Raw genomic sequence first — 16,666 nt, 5'->3', positions numbered from 1 at the left:
TCCAATAATGTATGTCAGTCTATAGCATTAATATTTAGTTCATAGGCTCAAAGTTTTCATGTTTGAAGAATACAAAATTGTTCATAGATTATCAACTTCAATCCTAAAAGAGTATCATGGTGCACACTTCTCACAACTCACTCCATGTGGATCTCTCCTTTCTCGAGTCCACCAAGCCGGTGAGGAGAGCACGGACCAGTTTCAACCATAGCTGTAAAAAGAAAAGGAAAACACACCCTTCAATGGGATAAGGGTGAAAAATAGGGACATTATTTTAAGGGGAGAGCACCGTTTCGCCTTCAAGTTTCCAAGGCCGTCGTTTTACATATGGGGCAAATGTTCTTCAGCACAAGCCACTGCTTGATGCAGCCTGTATGAAACTCGTGCCCACAGTTCAATATTCCGATGTCTTCTCCAGTTATGTAATCCTCCTGGTAAGGGTAAATTCAAGGGAAAAAAATTTCATGTTTTGGCAGACGTATCGATCAAATCAAGGAGTACTCACGAAACCAGATGGTATGAGGCGTGCAAAAGGCTCTAACCTGGCATACACAGCACGGCTCCATGCTTGGCAGTGTGCTTCCAGCTGCTTCATACCTTCGCTGTTCCATGGAGCCCCTGATTTGTTCTTCACTGAGCCCGGTGCTCACGTTCCCAATTCGCTCCTCCAAAGCCAATAATTCCTGTCACGCGAAGTTTGATATTATAGCGATGTACTTTGATGGATTGAATGATTTTGAGCTTTATCGTGTAATCCTTCAGATACTCAATCCTGCGCATTGTCAATATAACTCATCACACAAAGTAAATGTTACCTCATAGGACATATCATCGACATCAAGCCTCATATCTCTGTGTCTGTCGTGCAACTCAGCAAATTCATTCATAAAAGGATCGATGAGCATATAATCCTGGAATGAAAATTTTTAAAGATCTCAGTTACCATGGAAATTTTGGGAATCAACTGCAAGCATTACCACACTTTATCAAATCAAATATGGTAAGGAAATTTTGCTACTAAAATTCTGCGCAAAATATGCTTATGAGTGCTCTTAGATACGAAATATGCTTATGAGTGCTCTTAGATACGTAATATGCTTATGAGTGCTCTTAGATACGAAATATGCTTATGAGTGCTCTTAGATACGAATAGTAATGAGTTCGGGCGAACCCTGTACTAAGAGTCAAAAGGCCACATTTATAGTAGGTTCTAACTTCTATGAGCATGAACAGGTCTTAGGGTGATAGTTCTTGAGCATTGGTATATCCAAGACCGGCTACTAACAATATAGGTACGTAATGATGTGAGACGAATGGTTATGCAGGTATATAGGCATGGAAAATGCATATCATGTAATTACTCGGATAGTAAAAAGTTGATACAATACAATGTTTATAGTCAAAACTGACAGAAGTTTAAACTTTCAAAGAAAAATATGTAAGATTATAATTATTCAAAAAACTAGTCATGATGCTTCATTTTTTTATTTTTTGAAAAAGTCAGTTGTAAGTTAATGTCCTAGCGTATTCTTAGGGCCGCATATAAACCAAGAACTATGAACATAGCAAAGATCCAAACAAACCTCAGCTTGTAAGTGTACACCCCTCCGCATGGCATTCAAGAGCTGACGTATCTGTTCATCGTTGTTACGAAAGTATCAGAGCTATAACTTTATAGTAACAAGGAGAGATGATGATATATAAGGTAGTTCAAACACCAAAGGGGTATAAGGTTATCAAGATCTAGAGAGTCGCCCTAAACCATATACTCAAACACCAAGACTACAGAATACTCAAACTCGAGATATAGAGTCTCTACATTAAATACGTTCTGTTCATCAGTAGTTCATCCATCTATACTAGCATATATATTCGCAATAAGGCTATTGAGGTTGATGACTTAATGTCATATTCTGATCTAAAACTCATTAAGGTAGAAACAGTAGTGGTGCTCCAAATTCTTTTCGGCTTATTAGTCAATCTAGAACAGAAAGATTATGGAATCAGCCGAACACACTAGCAACACTGCAGGAAGCAATGTACTTTAAAAATACTTGTAATTTTTTAAAACATTCATGGAGAATCGGAGGTGTAAAGTTATATAGTGCATTTGCAAGAGAAATGCAAAATAAAGCAATTTTTTATGGAAGTAACATACCAGTCTATGTCTGCCCTCAACAGCAGCCAAAGAACGCCGACCAGTAATATCATCGCCTGGTATATCCATCAACAGTGCTGCTGACCTTTGATCTAAATGATGTCGACTAGTATTAGCTGCCTCGTCCGTTGAAGGCAAAACTGAAAAATTCCTTCTAAGAGTCCCGGATTCAGGCTCAACTCGATGGGAAGGAATCCAAGGAAGAGATTCCGATAACCTTTCATGATTTTGTAATGCCGGGTTTTGATGAGGCAACCATGCACCAGAATAGGTCCTGCCTCCAGAACTGGGACCAATACTTGAACCAGTAGGATGATTCCTAGAAGATGCAGAAGTTCCAGGAGCAAAACTCCAATCGATTTGATCCGGCATGACATTTCTTGTCTCTGGTGCAGAAACGGTCATGGGGTACTCGAGATTATTTCTACGAGAACTTCTAACGTTAATTTCCTCGGGTGCTCCATGACCACTTTCTCCATAGACTGTAAAAGAACTTGATGAACTACTGCCTCGTGACCTCAAAGAACCATTCCAAGGGTATGAGTGTGTTCCTCTTGCCTCATTTACAGGCATCAAATGAGGCCGAGTCAGAGAATTTTGTTGGTTCATTGGTGGTGTGATAGATGACCTCAATTCTGCAGAATCGGTGTTTGCAATAGGTCTTGAAAAAGGGGAAGCGTAAACACCAGAGCTCCTCATAGATGAACTTCTAGGTGTATTGAACGGAGTAGGCTCATGGCGTCCATGATTCGATCTTACTGCAAAATGTCTAGCCGAGCTTTCTGGCACTCCTGGAACACTTGAAGAGGGAAAAGGGCTGGGAGCCACTCTATTCACACCAACCCCAATACTTGGATTTAGTTGCTCCACGAGATTCGTTGAAGACAAGTTCACCGGACCAGAAGATATACTCAAGCTTCCTGAAGTATTGTAACTACCATGAGCTGGATGCTGCATTATGTTCTTTCCCATTGGCTGATTCGAGCTCGAACTTCCACCAGGGTAAAATTGTCCAGAGGTGCCCTCAAGAGCCTTTCTCTTACAAGATGAACCCCAGGAACCAAAAGATGGACCTGCTGAATCGTAATTTTCTGATGAATTACTCGAACGACCAGAAAAGGTTCCTATGTTACTTGAAGAAGCATAAAAGGTTGAATTCTGTTCCACCGCCGAATGACCAGATTTATACAGATTCTGAGGTGCAACTGCTCCAGAACCTCGATGGCAATCATGATTCCACGGTTGGCCATCATTCAAATTTAAGTTCATGGAAGCATTGTTCGAGCTGAGATTTTGCATGGCTGGGGGTCTGCCAGTAACCAAATTTCTGTAACCTGTGGCATTTGATGGTGGAAAGGACCCTGGCATATTGTTTGAACTGGAGCTGGATTCGCCCTGGTCCCAAACACTAAAACGTGGAGAAGCACCATCAGTGGTACTAACGCGACTAACATTACCATCAGTAGATCCAAGAATGTAATTGGACTGTTGGTTTTCAACTGAGTGATCCATAGAGGTATTTTCAGAAAGTGACCCTTGGTTCAAATCAAATGGCTCGGGAAAGGAATTGAGGGTACTTCTCCCCCGTTGCATGTCTGCAATTATATGTCAAATAAATTATACCAACTACAGAAGCATTTTAGGCAAACAGCATCAAGGAGTTTCAGCAGATCTGCAGAGGAAGAATAGGGAGATAAAAATGACTTTAAGCCTAATAATATAAAGTTGAAAGTGTAAGATACTAATAGATCGCACAAGAATATACAATTAGAGCTATGACGATGAACTCGCCCATACTGACAAGGAATCAACTGAATAGATATAAAAGCAACAACATATACTTAACACTCGAAAAAACAAGTTCTAAAGTACAACTATTATTATGAAAGTTAAGGTTGCCTCAAATGACATCAAAGAATGTATTTTTTCCAGTTATTGTCCTCCACAAAAGTCAACAATGATACATACTAGTGCAACCGTTCATAATCCAAATGTAGTATAAAAAATGGAGTGATGTACCACAACATTGACATTGACTGAAAAATTCACCGGCAATAAAGATTCCACAATACAAGACTCTAGCTTTTGCACAAGTAAACAGAATGAAACCAATCTTCGGCCTCAAATAGATAAAACAATTTTCAAACCATAGCAAACTTAAAATCACAAGAGAAACTTCAACTCGAAAGGTAAGACCAATGGAATACGATAACAAGAAAATGAGGGGGAAAAAATACTCAAATTTGACTCTACACTCTTGATTCTTTGATAGGTAGTGCAAACAACGGATACTAATTAGATAATGAAATTCCATATACCATTTGTATTCCCACACTGAATTAAACAGATACTCTGAAAAATTGGTCAGTTTTACCCAAAACAACAAAAGATTGAGAAAAAAAGATTATAACTTTGTGAATATCACCACTTTTTTGACCAATGAATCTATCATATATCACTCATTACAAGAATCTAATCAATGGATTCCATCGAAGTTCATCAATTGAAACCTTCACTCCGCAGCATCAAAAACAGATAGGAGTATAACTATTCTAAAACACCTTAAAAACAGATCCCTCCGTGAATGTTCACGATCTTAATCTTGTGAAGTTCCGAAATAAAAATTCAATCTTGAACAATCTAAGATAAAATTAAACAAAAACTAATGAACAAACTCACTTCCTCAAATATCAAAACAAACTGAAAATAATCACAACTAAGTAGATGGGTTTGAGAAAAAAACCTGAGAGAAGAGAGAGATGATCCAGCGATGACGGCGATTGAGTAAATGGGTTTTCTTTTTATGTGGGTTGAATTTGCGGTGAGAGGCAGTAGGTAGATAGTAAAGGGCAGTTTTATTTCAATTTGTTAAAACTTACAACCCAATAGAATTAGGGGAAAAACTACAAAGATTTAACCTTTTTTTGCTGCTTGCATTAGAGATGGTTTCACATGTAAGGGAAATTGAACATCTCCATTGTTTTTATGGTTGAAAGAGAATGTGGATTGTTTAGAGAGAGAGAGGGAGAGATGAACTTTTTTTGCAGATACTGAAATTCGAAGGGATGTTTTTGGTAATTCATAGATTTGACTATGGGACAGTTTTCTGACTGCCGTCTTGATAAAGGTAAGAATCCAATTATACACAGAGTCAATTGAATAAATTTTATGGTGATTTTAAGGTAAATTTTATTTTATGGTGATTTTAAATTAGTAGTATAATTTTCAAAGTTGGGAATTAAATCTTACAATTTTCACAATTTTTTATATGATTAGAATTCTTGTAATGAAATTTGTTGTCACTTGAACTTTTCACATTATATCTTTATGATATGATAATCATCTACGAACCGACCATAATATTGTAGAATAATGTTAAATTTGTTTAGAAGTTAAAATTTATGATTTCTATCACAAATTTTATTGAAATTTTAATCGCATGGGATTATTGTACAAATGTACACAATTCATGATTTAATTCAGTATTTTTTAAAGTTATAAAATTGATAAAAAAAAAATCAACTACAAATTAGTATTAAGTATTATTTAAATGGCAATATTCTCATTAGTAAGTAAATATTGTCCCTGAAAAAGGAAAAATATTTTCTGAAATACATGTGCGTGTATAATTTACAAGGATAGTTTTTTCAATTAATGCAGTGTGAATTAATTCAATATGCGTTGTACATGCATTCAAGGCTACGTGCAAGTGTTTTTTTGAATTTGTAATTGCATACTTCTTTTTCAGTGAGACAATTGACCCCACTTAAACACTACAAAATTTTAAATTTCATCTAATCCTCTCAATTTAATTAATTTCGCAAATCATATACTAGTATATTAAATAAAAGATGATTTTATGAGATTCTAATGAAATTCTAATTCCGCAACATGTTCACATAAAAAAAATGAAATACTCGGTATGTAATTATGTAAATATATGCGTGTACTTGCATTATGCTCAAGTAAATGTAAGGTTGTGCTACTGTTAATTCAATGTTATGATGATGTTAATTTAATTTTGTGTTGATGACAGTAATGAGTAATGACAACTCACAACTACCCTTAAATGTTACTCCCTCCGTCCCCAATTAACAGTCACACTTTTCCATTTTGGTATGTCCTCAATTAAGAGTCACACTTCAATTTTATCATAAATAGTAAGTAGGTCACACATTCCACTAACTCAATTCACTCACATTTTATTATAAAACTAATATAAAAAAAACGGGTCTCATATTCCACTAACTTTTTCAACAAACTTTTCTTTACATTTCATAAAACTCGTACCCGGTCAAAATTTAACTCTTAATCGGGGACGGAGGGAGTACTAGGGTTAAGGTCATCCACAATGGGGCGGACGATGGTTTAACCATCGTCAGCGCCTAATCGATCGTCCGCAGACGAAGCGCGGACGATGGAGCATCGTCTGTCGCATCGTCCACCACTGTAACATCGCAGACGATGCACACGCATTTTCAGTTTTTTTTTTTTTTAATTTTAATCAATTTTCAAAACTTATATATACCTCTCACTTTTCACTTTATTTTTCACTTCTTTCACTCTCAAATTCACACTACAATTTCTACATTTCAAACAAAATGAATTCCGGAGATTACCCAAGTCTGAATAGTCCGATGTTTGGTGGTGCAGATGGCCGGGTACAGAACCCGATGAATACCAGCCATTCGAAACCAACACGCAGTACGATCTTGATTTCAGCACGGACTCATACGGGATATCCGACATGGAGCCTTCTCCCATCCGCACACCGGCCCCATCTCGCGGCCGCGCCTCCGCCGACGCTGCTCCCTCCGCCGCCGCCGACGCCGATGCCTCGGGCTCCGCGACCATGAAGAGGCGGCCCAAGGCAAAGAAATTGCCGCTTACGACGGTGAATGAAGAGTTTGCCCCGGGTAGGACGAACTACCAGCCGGAAGAATCCATCGTCTTGACGAGGTGTTGGATTAAATTTCAGAGGATCCGGTGTTCGCCAACAACCAGAAGGTTACTGCGTATTGGGAGCGCATCGCCGAAAAATACAACGTGGCCAAGCCGCCGACCGCCTACAAGCGCCAACGGGAGCCGCTCCGCAAGCACTAGAACCAAATAAAGAAGCAGGTCAATTTGTTCGCGGGGGAGTACGACAAGTGCGGGAGGGAACATGCCAGCGGCGAGAGTCTCGCAGATGTGCGAGGCAAAGCAATCCAGTTGTACACGTCATTGTACGGCAATTTCAAGCACTACCAGTCCTGGGCGCTCTTGAAGGAGAAGCAGAAGTTCGTTGGAGGTATGCTGCCTGAATCGACGGCGGCGAAGAAGAGGGCGTCGAAGCACACCTTCGGTGATTATACAAGCAGCGAAAGCGGCGCATCTCCAATGGACCTCAACAATCCGGTGTTCGAGGATAAGAGTTCCGGCACACCGATGTCCCCCCGGCATCAAGGCTGCCAAGGGAAAGGGCAAGGTGACATCCTCGTCCGCCGCGCCGCCTGAGCAGGCCCCGAGCCCGACCCCGAGTGCGACCACGGCTGCGGTACATGCCTACACGGATTTGGTGGCCTCCTCCGACTATAGGACGTTGTTGGACGCGCACAACGCCCTGATGCAGGCGACCAACCTGGCTCAAATCGAAGGCATCCAGCGGATGATCGATGGCCTCAGCCGCAAGTTGGGACTACTCTAGACTAGCCTCCTTTTTTTATATGTAGTGCACTTTTTTTAAAATTTCTTATTTTGTAACTTTTTTTAATTAAGTAAATGTAGGATTTGTCCTAATTGTGTTACTTTTATTTATTTATTTTGCTTGATGTATTTGCATAAATTATATAAATACAAAATAGAAGTAAAATGCTTAGGGCGGGCTATAGTCCGCCCCATTACAGGTGGAAGGGGTGAAGAATAAAATGCTGATGTGGCGGTGCATAGGGCGAGGCTTAGGGCGGGCTATAGCCGCCCTATTATGGATGCCCTAATATAACTGCCTTGTGCTAACGTAAATTCAATGTTATGTTTTCTTACATTCAGAATATTATCTCTATGCTAAAGTATATTTTTGAATTTGTTGATTTTTATTTTCGCGAGATTTGGTGCGATTCCTGCAATATATGTTATGTCGGTGTGGCGATGTACATCCAATTTTATACTTTTTCCGTCCCACTTTAGGAGTTCCGATTTACTATTTTTGGGTATCCCACTTTAGGAGTCCCGATTGGAATATTCTATAAGTGGTATTAGGCCCCACATTCCAATAACATTTTTCCACTCACATTTTATTATAAATCTAATATAAAAAAGTAGGACACTCATCCCACTATTTTTTTTCACCAAATGTCCTTTACATTTTTTAAAATCTGTCCCGAACTCAACTGAGACTCCTAAAATGGGATGGAGGGAGTACTAAATTATATCCGTATTCAATTTGTGTAAATGTTTATTTTAAAATACTACTCCATGTAATATATAGTGTCAATGATATGTAGTTGATGATAACCACACTTAATTATCGGGTGATTAATAGTATAATCTATAAATATATAAAAGGGGAGTTTTGGGAATAATTACCTGAATGCCACTAATAATATAAAAAGAATTTTTTAATATATTTATTATATTATTAAATTTAAATATTGTGTAACCTAAATGAAATATTAATACTATGACTCTATTTTTTTCATGATTAGCTACCCACTAATGACATTCATTGCCACTTACCCATTAACCTATTAATTTTGAGATTTATGTAGTCGTCAAATTATGAAGAGATCAATTTAAATATGCATGTGGATGTACAAGTCAACAATCTTGAAGATTATGGCCGGGCTTCTTGCTCCAGACAAGGTAATCTTGATTCTTCCAAGTTCGTTCCTTCCATTTGGTATTATGTTGTACTTTGTACTGATATTATTATTATTGATAGAAGCTAATTTAGATTGGGATTGAATGTCTTCTTGTGGTCTCTCATTAATTATGAACAACTAGGGTGAGGTATTGATTTGCGGGAGAAGACGACACGGGTTGATCAGTGATGATGTCACGACCGCATTTTGCTAAGGATAGCGAAAGCGGGTAAACCGCGACTAATAAGAGGGATTAAAGAAGCGGGGAAAGAAAAGGGCTAGAACTTGAGAATTTGCACAAAGACCAAGTCAATTTATATCAAAGAAGCCAAGTATTTCATTACATGGTCTTGAAAACAGAATGAACATCTCCTCAAATGAATCAGAGTTGATGGTGAGATTCTACAATTCTCACTTCACAAAAGAGCAGCGGAATAAGTCCTTACTAAACGGCTTCGTGTATGAAGACACGAATCGTGAGAGATCAACTTGATAACATCGACTTCGATCATCACTCCATCCTTTTGACGTTCAACCTGCACATTTATAAATACATGCAGGGCTGAGTACAGGAGTACTCAGTGGACACGTGCCGAAAACAAAACATACATTATATAGTTGTCAATCCATCACAGTAACACACGAGGTTTTTTTTCTTAAAAGGCCCGAGCTTACTAAGTTTTTTTGTGAGCTAAAAGTTCGACTACAGACTAGGTTCTTTCATCATTCATCATTCATTCATAAATCCATTCCATTCATTCATAAATCCATTCCATTCGTGAATCCATTCCATTCGTGAATCCATTTCCGTTCGTGAATCCATTCCATCTATAAATCCATTCCATTCGTGAATCCATTCCATTCGTGAATCCATTCCGTTCATAAATCCATTCCATTCCATGACATTCAATTCCATGACATTCAATCTCATTTATCAAAAAAAACATTTATGGCATGACAATAATTTTGAAAAGAAACATTGCTCCATTTTGAGAAAAGATGATTTTTCATAACTTCAAATGTACTTGCTTTATATCCACACTAGTGTACTGGATAAAGAAAGCCCACCTGGTATGCTTATTCTTCAATTCAATTATCCGCTTTGACCTCACTTGCCCTTTGAGCATTTTATCCTTTGAATATAAATAGTGTGACACGCTAATTAGTACTTGAACTATTTCTCCTTAGAAAGAATGCATGTACCCTATGGCATAGCACCTATATCCTTAGTCTTGTCTCATAGATTCTCTGGTCCTTTCTCGGGCTTTGTTAAGTTGTAGGATTTATTTGTCCACTTTAACTAAATTCGGAGAAGTTCCATTATACTTGAGCATTTAATATGGATTCTTGGAAAATCCTTTCTTAAATCTTTTCTTTGAATTTTCTTAAGGCCGCCCATGGCGTCGCGGGGCGACGCCGGTCGGCTTTCGCGTCTCCCACTCTACTACTTTATTTTCCCGGAATCTACATAAATTATTCGGAATTTAACTTATCAACTTTCGGGCTCCAACTCGATATTTTCTATCTTTGAAAACTTAGCAAATTGTTCGAAAATTAATTAATTGAGCTCCAACTCAAGTCCTTAAATTAATTCCATCCAACTTCTCATAATTTAAATTTTGGCCCAAAGCCCACTGCACTCACTTAATTATAACAACTCAAGTGGCCCAAATCAATAGAAATTCCTTGGCCCAATTCTTAATTAATTACTAAGGCCCAACAACTATTTAAAATAATTTGGCCCAACATACTCCCCTTATACTCCATCGATCAACCCTTCTTCTCCAAATTCACCTTATTCCCAAATGAAATCTTTCTAAAGAAGAAGAAGCAGCAGCGACAGCCACTCTTCCATCTCCGGTGAATCGCCATCTCCGGCGAATCGAGGCCTCTCTGCGTCGCCGGAGCGTCGCCGGCTCCGCCTCTTCTCCCAATTTTGCACATTTACCCCAAAATCATTTACCTCTCAAACTGAAATCCCTAATCGAATTCAGAGGCGGCGCCTTTCCTCTCCGGCAAAACCGCGCCCCGCCCCAACGGAATTCCGGAGTCCCGTCGGCGCGTACTCCTTCCTCCATCGAGTTCTCCCTCTTCGCTGCCCTTTCTGTCGAGCTCTCCCCGTCGCCTCTTCGCGCCAGTGGTGGCAGCGCCGCCGCCGAGCACTCGTCGGGCTCCTAGTGCTGCACGCACTCTTTCTCCGGCTCACGTGGGGAAGCTCCGAAGTTCGCCGTCGCACTCACGCCTCCAGCTGCAAGCAGGGCCGCTGCCTTGTCGCCTTCTCGGCGAATCCAGCGGCGGAGATGAGAGCCACGTCGCCTCTTTTCTCTCTCTCAGCCGCCTCTGCCGTTCCGCGAAAATTTTCGGACTCCGTCGACGCTCGCTCGTCGCCCGGCAGCCCCTCCGCCTAAGCTAAGTCACCTCCCATTTTCTCCTTTACTCAATTTCCTTAAATTCTAGTAGATTGGAGATTGATGGTATTTCTATGTTCTTGTTGGAGTATTTAAATTCCATGATCCATCCTTTTTGAGTGCTCACTGGAATTGGTCTTTGGCTATAGTATTAAAGTTCTTATTTTTTTTCAATTGGGGCACTTAGCTTACTGTATTGAGTCTCTATTCTTACACATGCTTACGTGGGAGATCTTGAGGTTTCTGCTATTGTTCCATACTTGGTTGTGAGAATCTTATGGAAATTCTAAGTTCTTGTGCTATCTACTTGTTGTTCTACATGATGCGAAGAGTGTTGGTGTTGAGGTTGTTTACCTCACTTGCTGAACTTGTATCGGTGGTGGTGGTTTTCGCCCTCGCCGCTCGCCACTCCTTCCTCTCCTCTTCGCCGCCCCGCGCTTGGTGTCTTGTGTGGTTGGCGGTGCCGAGTAGTGGGGTGGCGGAGGTGAAGGGAGATGGCTCCTATATAGTGCTAAGCTATTGGAATCTATGTTGGAGACTTGGAAGCAAAGGCTCCTATTTTGGGGTTGCTAGCTCTTTCTCTTTCGAGCTTGATGATTGTGAGATTCTTGCCGTTTTGGTGATTGTGGCTGATCTTCTTGGCTGATTTCTCGGCCTTGATCGACGGGGAGATGAGAGTTTGACTCATCTTCTACTTTGGGCTTGTGTAGGAGCTCTTTCTCCTATGCCTTCTTTGTCTTGAATCTCTTTTGATGTTAGATGAAGTGGTGACAAAATTTGGCTTACCTCATGCTCTATCTTGTAGCTCTTCTAGCTGCACTATTCACCTACTTGCTCCATCTCTTATTTAGCTTGTGTTTCCCTCCCTCTTTACTTGTGTGTAACTTTTTAACCCCCAATTTGGTGTAAACTTTGTAGGTACACGGAGGCATTCTTGGAGCTTGTGGAGGGGAGCAAAATCGAGAATAAGAATGAGAGGGAAAGAAAGAAGATGCTCCTCTTGAGCTCATTTGGTTCTATCCCCAATTTAGTTTGCTTCCAAACTTGAGAATTAAGAAGTAGGATAGATAGTGTAGAATAGGTGCATGTTGATTTTATCACACTTGCAGGCATGTACTATTTCCATCATCCATGTATTTCTATTTCTTCACGGTGTATCCACATTTCTCTAATAAAAGTATTTTCTCCACTTTTATTCTTGAAACTTAAATTTTCCTTGCATTTTATTTCCTCCAACGAAGATACTTAAATTACTCCAAAGTCGAAAATACATCGAGGGAAGTACGATTACACCACTTCTAAACGAAATTAGATAGGCTAATAAATCCGATTTATCTCGAAAGAAAGGAACGAAATTCTAGGGCGTTACAGATGAGGAACTATCTGGCCTAAGAATTGGCTTGGTGAGACAACATTGTTTGCACCTCCTCAATTATTTCAGTGATTCTAATCTAGACAGTTCTTGAATCTACTGTCTAATGTAACATGTTTTTCAAAGTGCAGCACTTTTTGATTCTCTCACTGTTTGTGAAAACGTTGGGTTTCTGTCGTAAGATGTTTGTCTTTATAATTAGTTTTTGCTTCATTGTTATCAACTGTATTTCATGTTTAAGTTATTGGTAGTAAATTGCTATCGTATAAATTTGTGATTTTAGAACTTGAAATAATATTGTTTCTCATTCAGTATATGTGTTATTTTTTTTCTTTATCTGATTTTATATTTTTTAATAATTGTTTTTTATTCTATATATTTATGATTTCAGATTTCATACAATGATATTTTTATGAATTTGTAAAATTATTTTACAGTATAAAATAAGTTTAAATAAAAAAAATGGATCGTGCATCGCACGTGGGTGATACTAGTTGGTATAATTAGGGCTGGGAAAAATATCGAAAAAATGATATATCGCTCGTATCGTATTGAAAAATATCGAAAAATTATCGAATTTTCGATATATCGTAATTTTCGATACGATACGATATCGTATCGTAAGTTTTCGATACGATAACGATATGAATATTCTTTTATCGCGATATATCGTTTTATATCGAAAATACGATATATATCGAAAATTTTTGATATATCGATATTTTCGATATATATCGATATTTTATTTTCGATATATATCGATACATATCGAAATTTTCGATATATATCGAATTTCGATACGATATATCGAAATATCGATACGATAACGATATGGAATTTTTTTATATCGAAACTTTCGATACGATAACGATATGAAATTCTTTCATATCGATATTTTCGATACGATACACGATAAACGTTATCGATACGATATATCATATCGACCCACCCCTAGGTATAATTGGACAGATTTTCTCCTATAATGATATTCCGATAAAGTTATAATGAAAGGCGTTTTTTATGTAATCTAAATAATTTATTTTTGAGTAAAGGCCAAAACTGGTCCTGAACATATGCTCATTTTACGATTTTGGTCATATACTTTATGTTTTGAATTTTTGCATCCTGAACATTTCAATTCGGATCATAATTGGTCCTACACTAATAATTCCGTCGATTTTTAAACGGAATTGTTAGTATATGACCAATTGTGATCCGAGTTGAAATGTTCAGGATGCAAAAATTCAAAAGATAAAGTATATGACCAAAATCATTAAATGGATATATGTTCAAGACCAGTTTTATTCTTTATTTTTTAATCCAATGGATGAGATTTTGTCTTATTTATGTATTAAGGGCGTAGTCTCAATGCAACACAGTCCTATGCTAATATATCCTTTTACTTGGCGCATGTTTGATAGATTGAACATCTCTTTTTCAGCTACTGGATCTCAAGCAACTTCTGGTACTATTGCAGTGCTCGGTGGAATATCTCCCTGTGTCTCCCTAGTCAGGAGCTTGCCTCATGTCATGGCTTGGCATTCCTCTTAGTAAGGTTGAAAAACAAATTTGGATTTCCTTGTTCTATGTTATTTCTTGATTAATATGGAATATCAAGAATAAGATCATTTTCCAAAAGTTCAAGCCTAACTGGGATTTTGAGAAAAAATTATTTTTTGGCGCCTTGGATCTTGGATGAGAGGATGGTGCTCGGAGTTTCCATTTTCACCGGGACATGTTATGGAAAACTTTGAGGATATCAAAAGGTGGGAAAGGGGAACGAGCCCACGTAGAAGATGACTTGTTGGGGAAGTGCTTGTTTCTTCTCCCGTTTGGTGCCTGCTGTGATTTCGAGCGGTCCCTGAACACTAGCTGCTTTGGTGTTACCTGTTAGTGTTTGGCTTTTTATCCTCTGGCCTTGTCTCTTGTTGTCTTTTCTTCTTGCCAGCTCTTTGGGTGTTGTCATGTCGTTTTTGTTTATGTTTGTGCTTCTCTTGTTGTAGTTGTTGGATTGTTTCTTTCTTGTACTCCCTCTCACCACTTTTGTGGTTTGAGATTTTGGTTTATCAAAAAAAATGGTAGATAACTTATCTGGGGATGAAATTCTATGAACAAAAATGATATTTTTATTCAAAAAATTTCATCTCTATATGAATTATCACGTGCCAAATGCACTTTTACAATTATATCTTTATAACGTTCCACGCCAAATATCTCAAATTTGGGTCTACTTTAATATAATCTTTATTTTTAAAAAAAAAGAGTAAAACGACCAAAAATCTATAATTCAGAATGAATGTAAAAAATAATTTATATAATTTGCATGCCATACACAATGTATCACTTTATGTAGTGATATTTATTTCTTAAATGAGTGTCCCATTAGCATCTTTGAGCTATGCTGCCTGTATATTGAAGAGATGGTGAATCAGAACCGACAAATCACTTCCTTTTCTTGCAAATTGTTTATCTGGACAATGAATTTGTGCTATCTGTCTTTATGATAACTATAAGCTATCGATTTAAATTGGAAAATTCAAAATTCTCTTATTTGTTGCATCGTTTGTATGCTGTAATATATAGAAACGGATGCAATGGCTGTCTCCTCATTTATATGCATGTATGGATGGTCATTTCATTTTTTGTCCAAGACTTTGCTTATTAAATAGAAATGTGGTGTATTTTCATCAACATTTGTTTGGATTATGGTAGAGGAAAGATTCTACAAAATTAGACATGTCTGTTTTGCTTTTATTGAATCTGCACAAGTATTTTGTGACATGGTTGTTAGAAATTGATTGTTGGCATGTTGAACTGGGCAAACTTATATACTTTGACTCTCATATTTTGTTTTTTGTTTTTTGTTTTTTCATTTTTTTCTTCTTTTAGATGGGCTAAATTTGATAGGAGTATTTTATAAGAGTAAATGGCAGTTGGTGTACTAATTAAAAATTATTGTTGTTTTTATTTGATAAAACCAATAAATAGAGATAGTCGTTGTGTCAAATCAATTTCCATTGAATTTACAAAGTTGACTTTGTCGATGGTCTATTATGGAGATACAAAACCGTGTGAGTGAGAAAACATGAATATATATCTATTTCGGAATTATAATAGTATTACCAACCTTTGGGTCTGATTAGTAATAAAGCCAACTAGTACTAGTATATATACTTTGTATATGCTATAAGTCATAAATGTAAATAAACATGTACATATTGAGTCTAAACACTAAACAAGGGTGGGTAACATGTAAAAGTGACGATAGTTTAACAAATTTTGTGTATATAATTAGCATCTCCCATTTTCAGTTAATAAAACCAAAGAGATAGATAAAAAAAAGTTTAAGCTTATAGTATAATACTCCCTACATTCCATAAGAATATGCACTCTTTCTATTTAGTCTGATCCACAAGAATATACATTTTCTAATTTTAGATATTTTTTCTAATGAGGTGGGACTCATTCCCTACCAACAATGATTTAATTATTTTTTCTCTCTATCTCTTTTCTACTTTATCAATTTTACATTAAAACTTGCGTCGAATCCAAAGTGTATGTTTTTTTAGGACGGATCGAGGATAATACATAAATGAATGAATGAATAGTCTATCATTATGGGAAAGTCGTCCATGGAGTTGGTGGATGATGATGACCAATCGGATTTTATTCAATATTTATCGACCTTATAATGGACTTAAAAGAATAATACTCCCCATGAATAATGATAAAGCCGGCCAATAAGGATTAATTTCAACTACTTTTTACTATTTTTATATTTTAATTAAAATGTTAGTGAATCACTTAAAAAGCTATATAGGTTGTAGAAATAGCTCAACTGTTTTATTCTCTATTCACCTTTCAAAAACTTGTTCAAATTATTAATTGA

At 37.5% G+C, this 16,666-nt stretch overlaps 1 protein-coding gene across 2 annotated transcripts; it reads right to left on the bottom strand.

The window, feature by feature from the left end:
• Window positions 1-5,217, bottom strand: LOC125224133 (E3 ubiquitin-protein ligase MBR2-like). Of its 2 annotated transcripts, none has more exons than XM_048127489.2 (6): window positions 4,902-5,217; window positions 2,159-3,753; window positions 1,584-1,634; window positions 816-911; window positions 543-683; window positions 1-431 (listed from the first exon to the last, which is right to left on the bottom strand). In XM_048127489.2, the coding sequence occupies exons 2-6, from the start codon at window positions 3,749-3,751 to the stop codon at window positions 300-302; spliced, it is 2,013 nt and encodes a 670-aa protein (XP_047983446.2). In that variant the 5' UTR covers window positions 3,752-3,753; window positions 4,902-5,217; the 3' UTR covers window positions 1-299. The 2 variants fall into 2 exon arrangements, with proteins under 2 accessions (XP_047983446.2, XP_088919363.1); XM_089063237.1 differs by having other exon boundaries at window positions 2,159-3,830; window positions 4,902-5,216.
• Window positions 5,218-16,666: the final 11,449 nt, after the last annotated feature.

This window comes from Salvia hispanica, chromosome 1, assembly GCF_029641045.1.
Source record: "Salvia hispanica isolate PSC_SH4W2 chromosome 1, Shi_PSC_v1, whole genome shotgun sequence".
NCBI lineage: Eukaryota > Viridiplantae > Streptophyta > Magnoliopsida > Lamiales > Lamiaceae > Salvia > Salvia hispanica.
The sequence above is the reverse complement of the archived record's forward strand: the minus strand, read 5'-3'. Positions and strand labels throughout refer to the sequence as shown.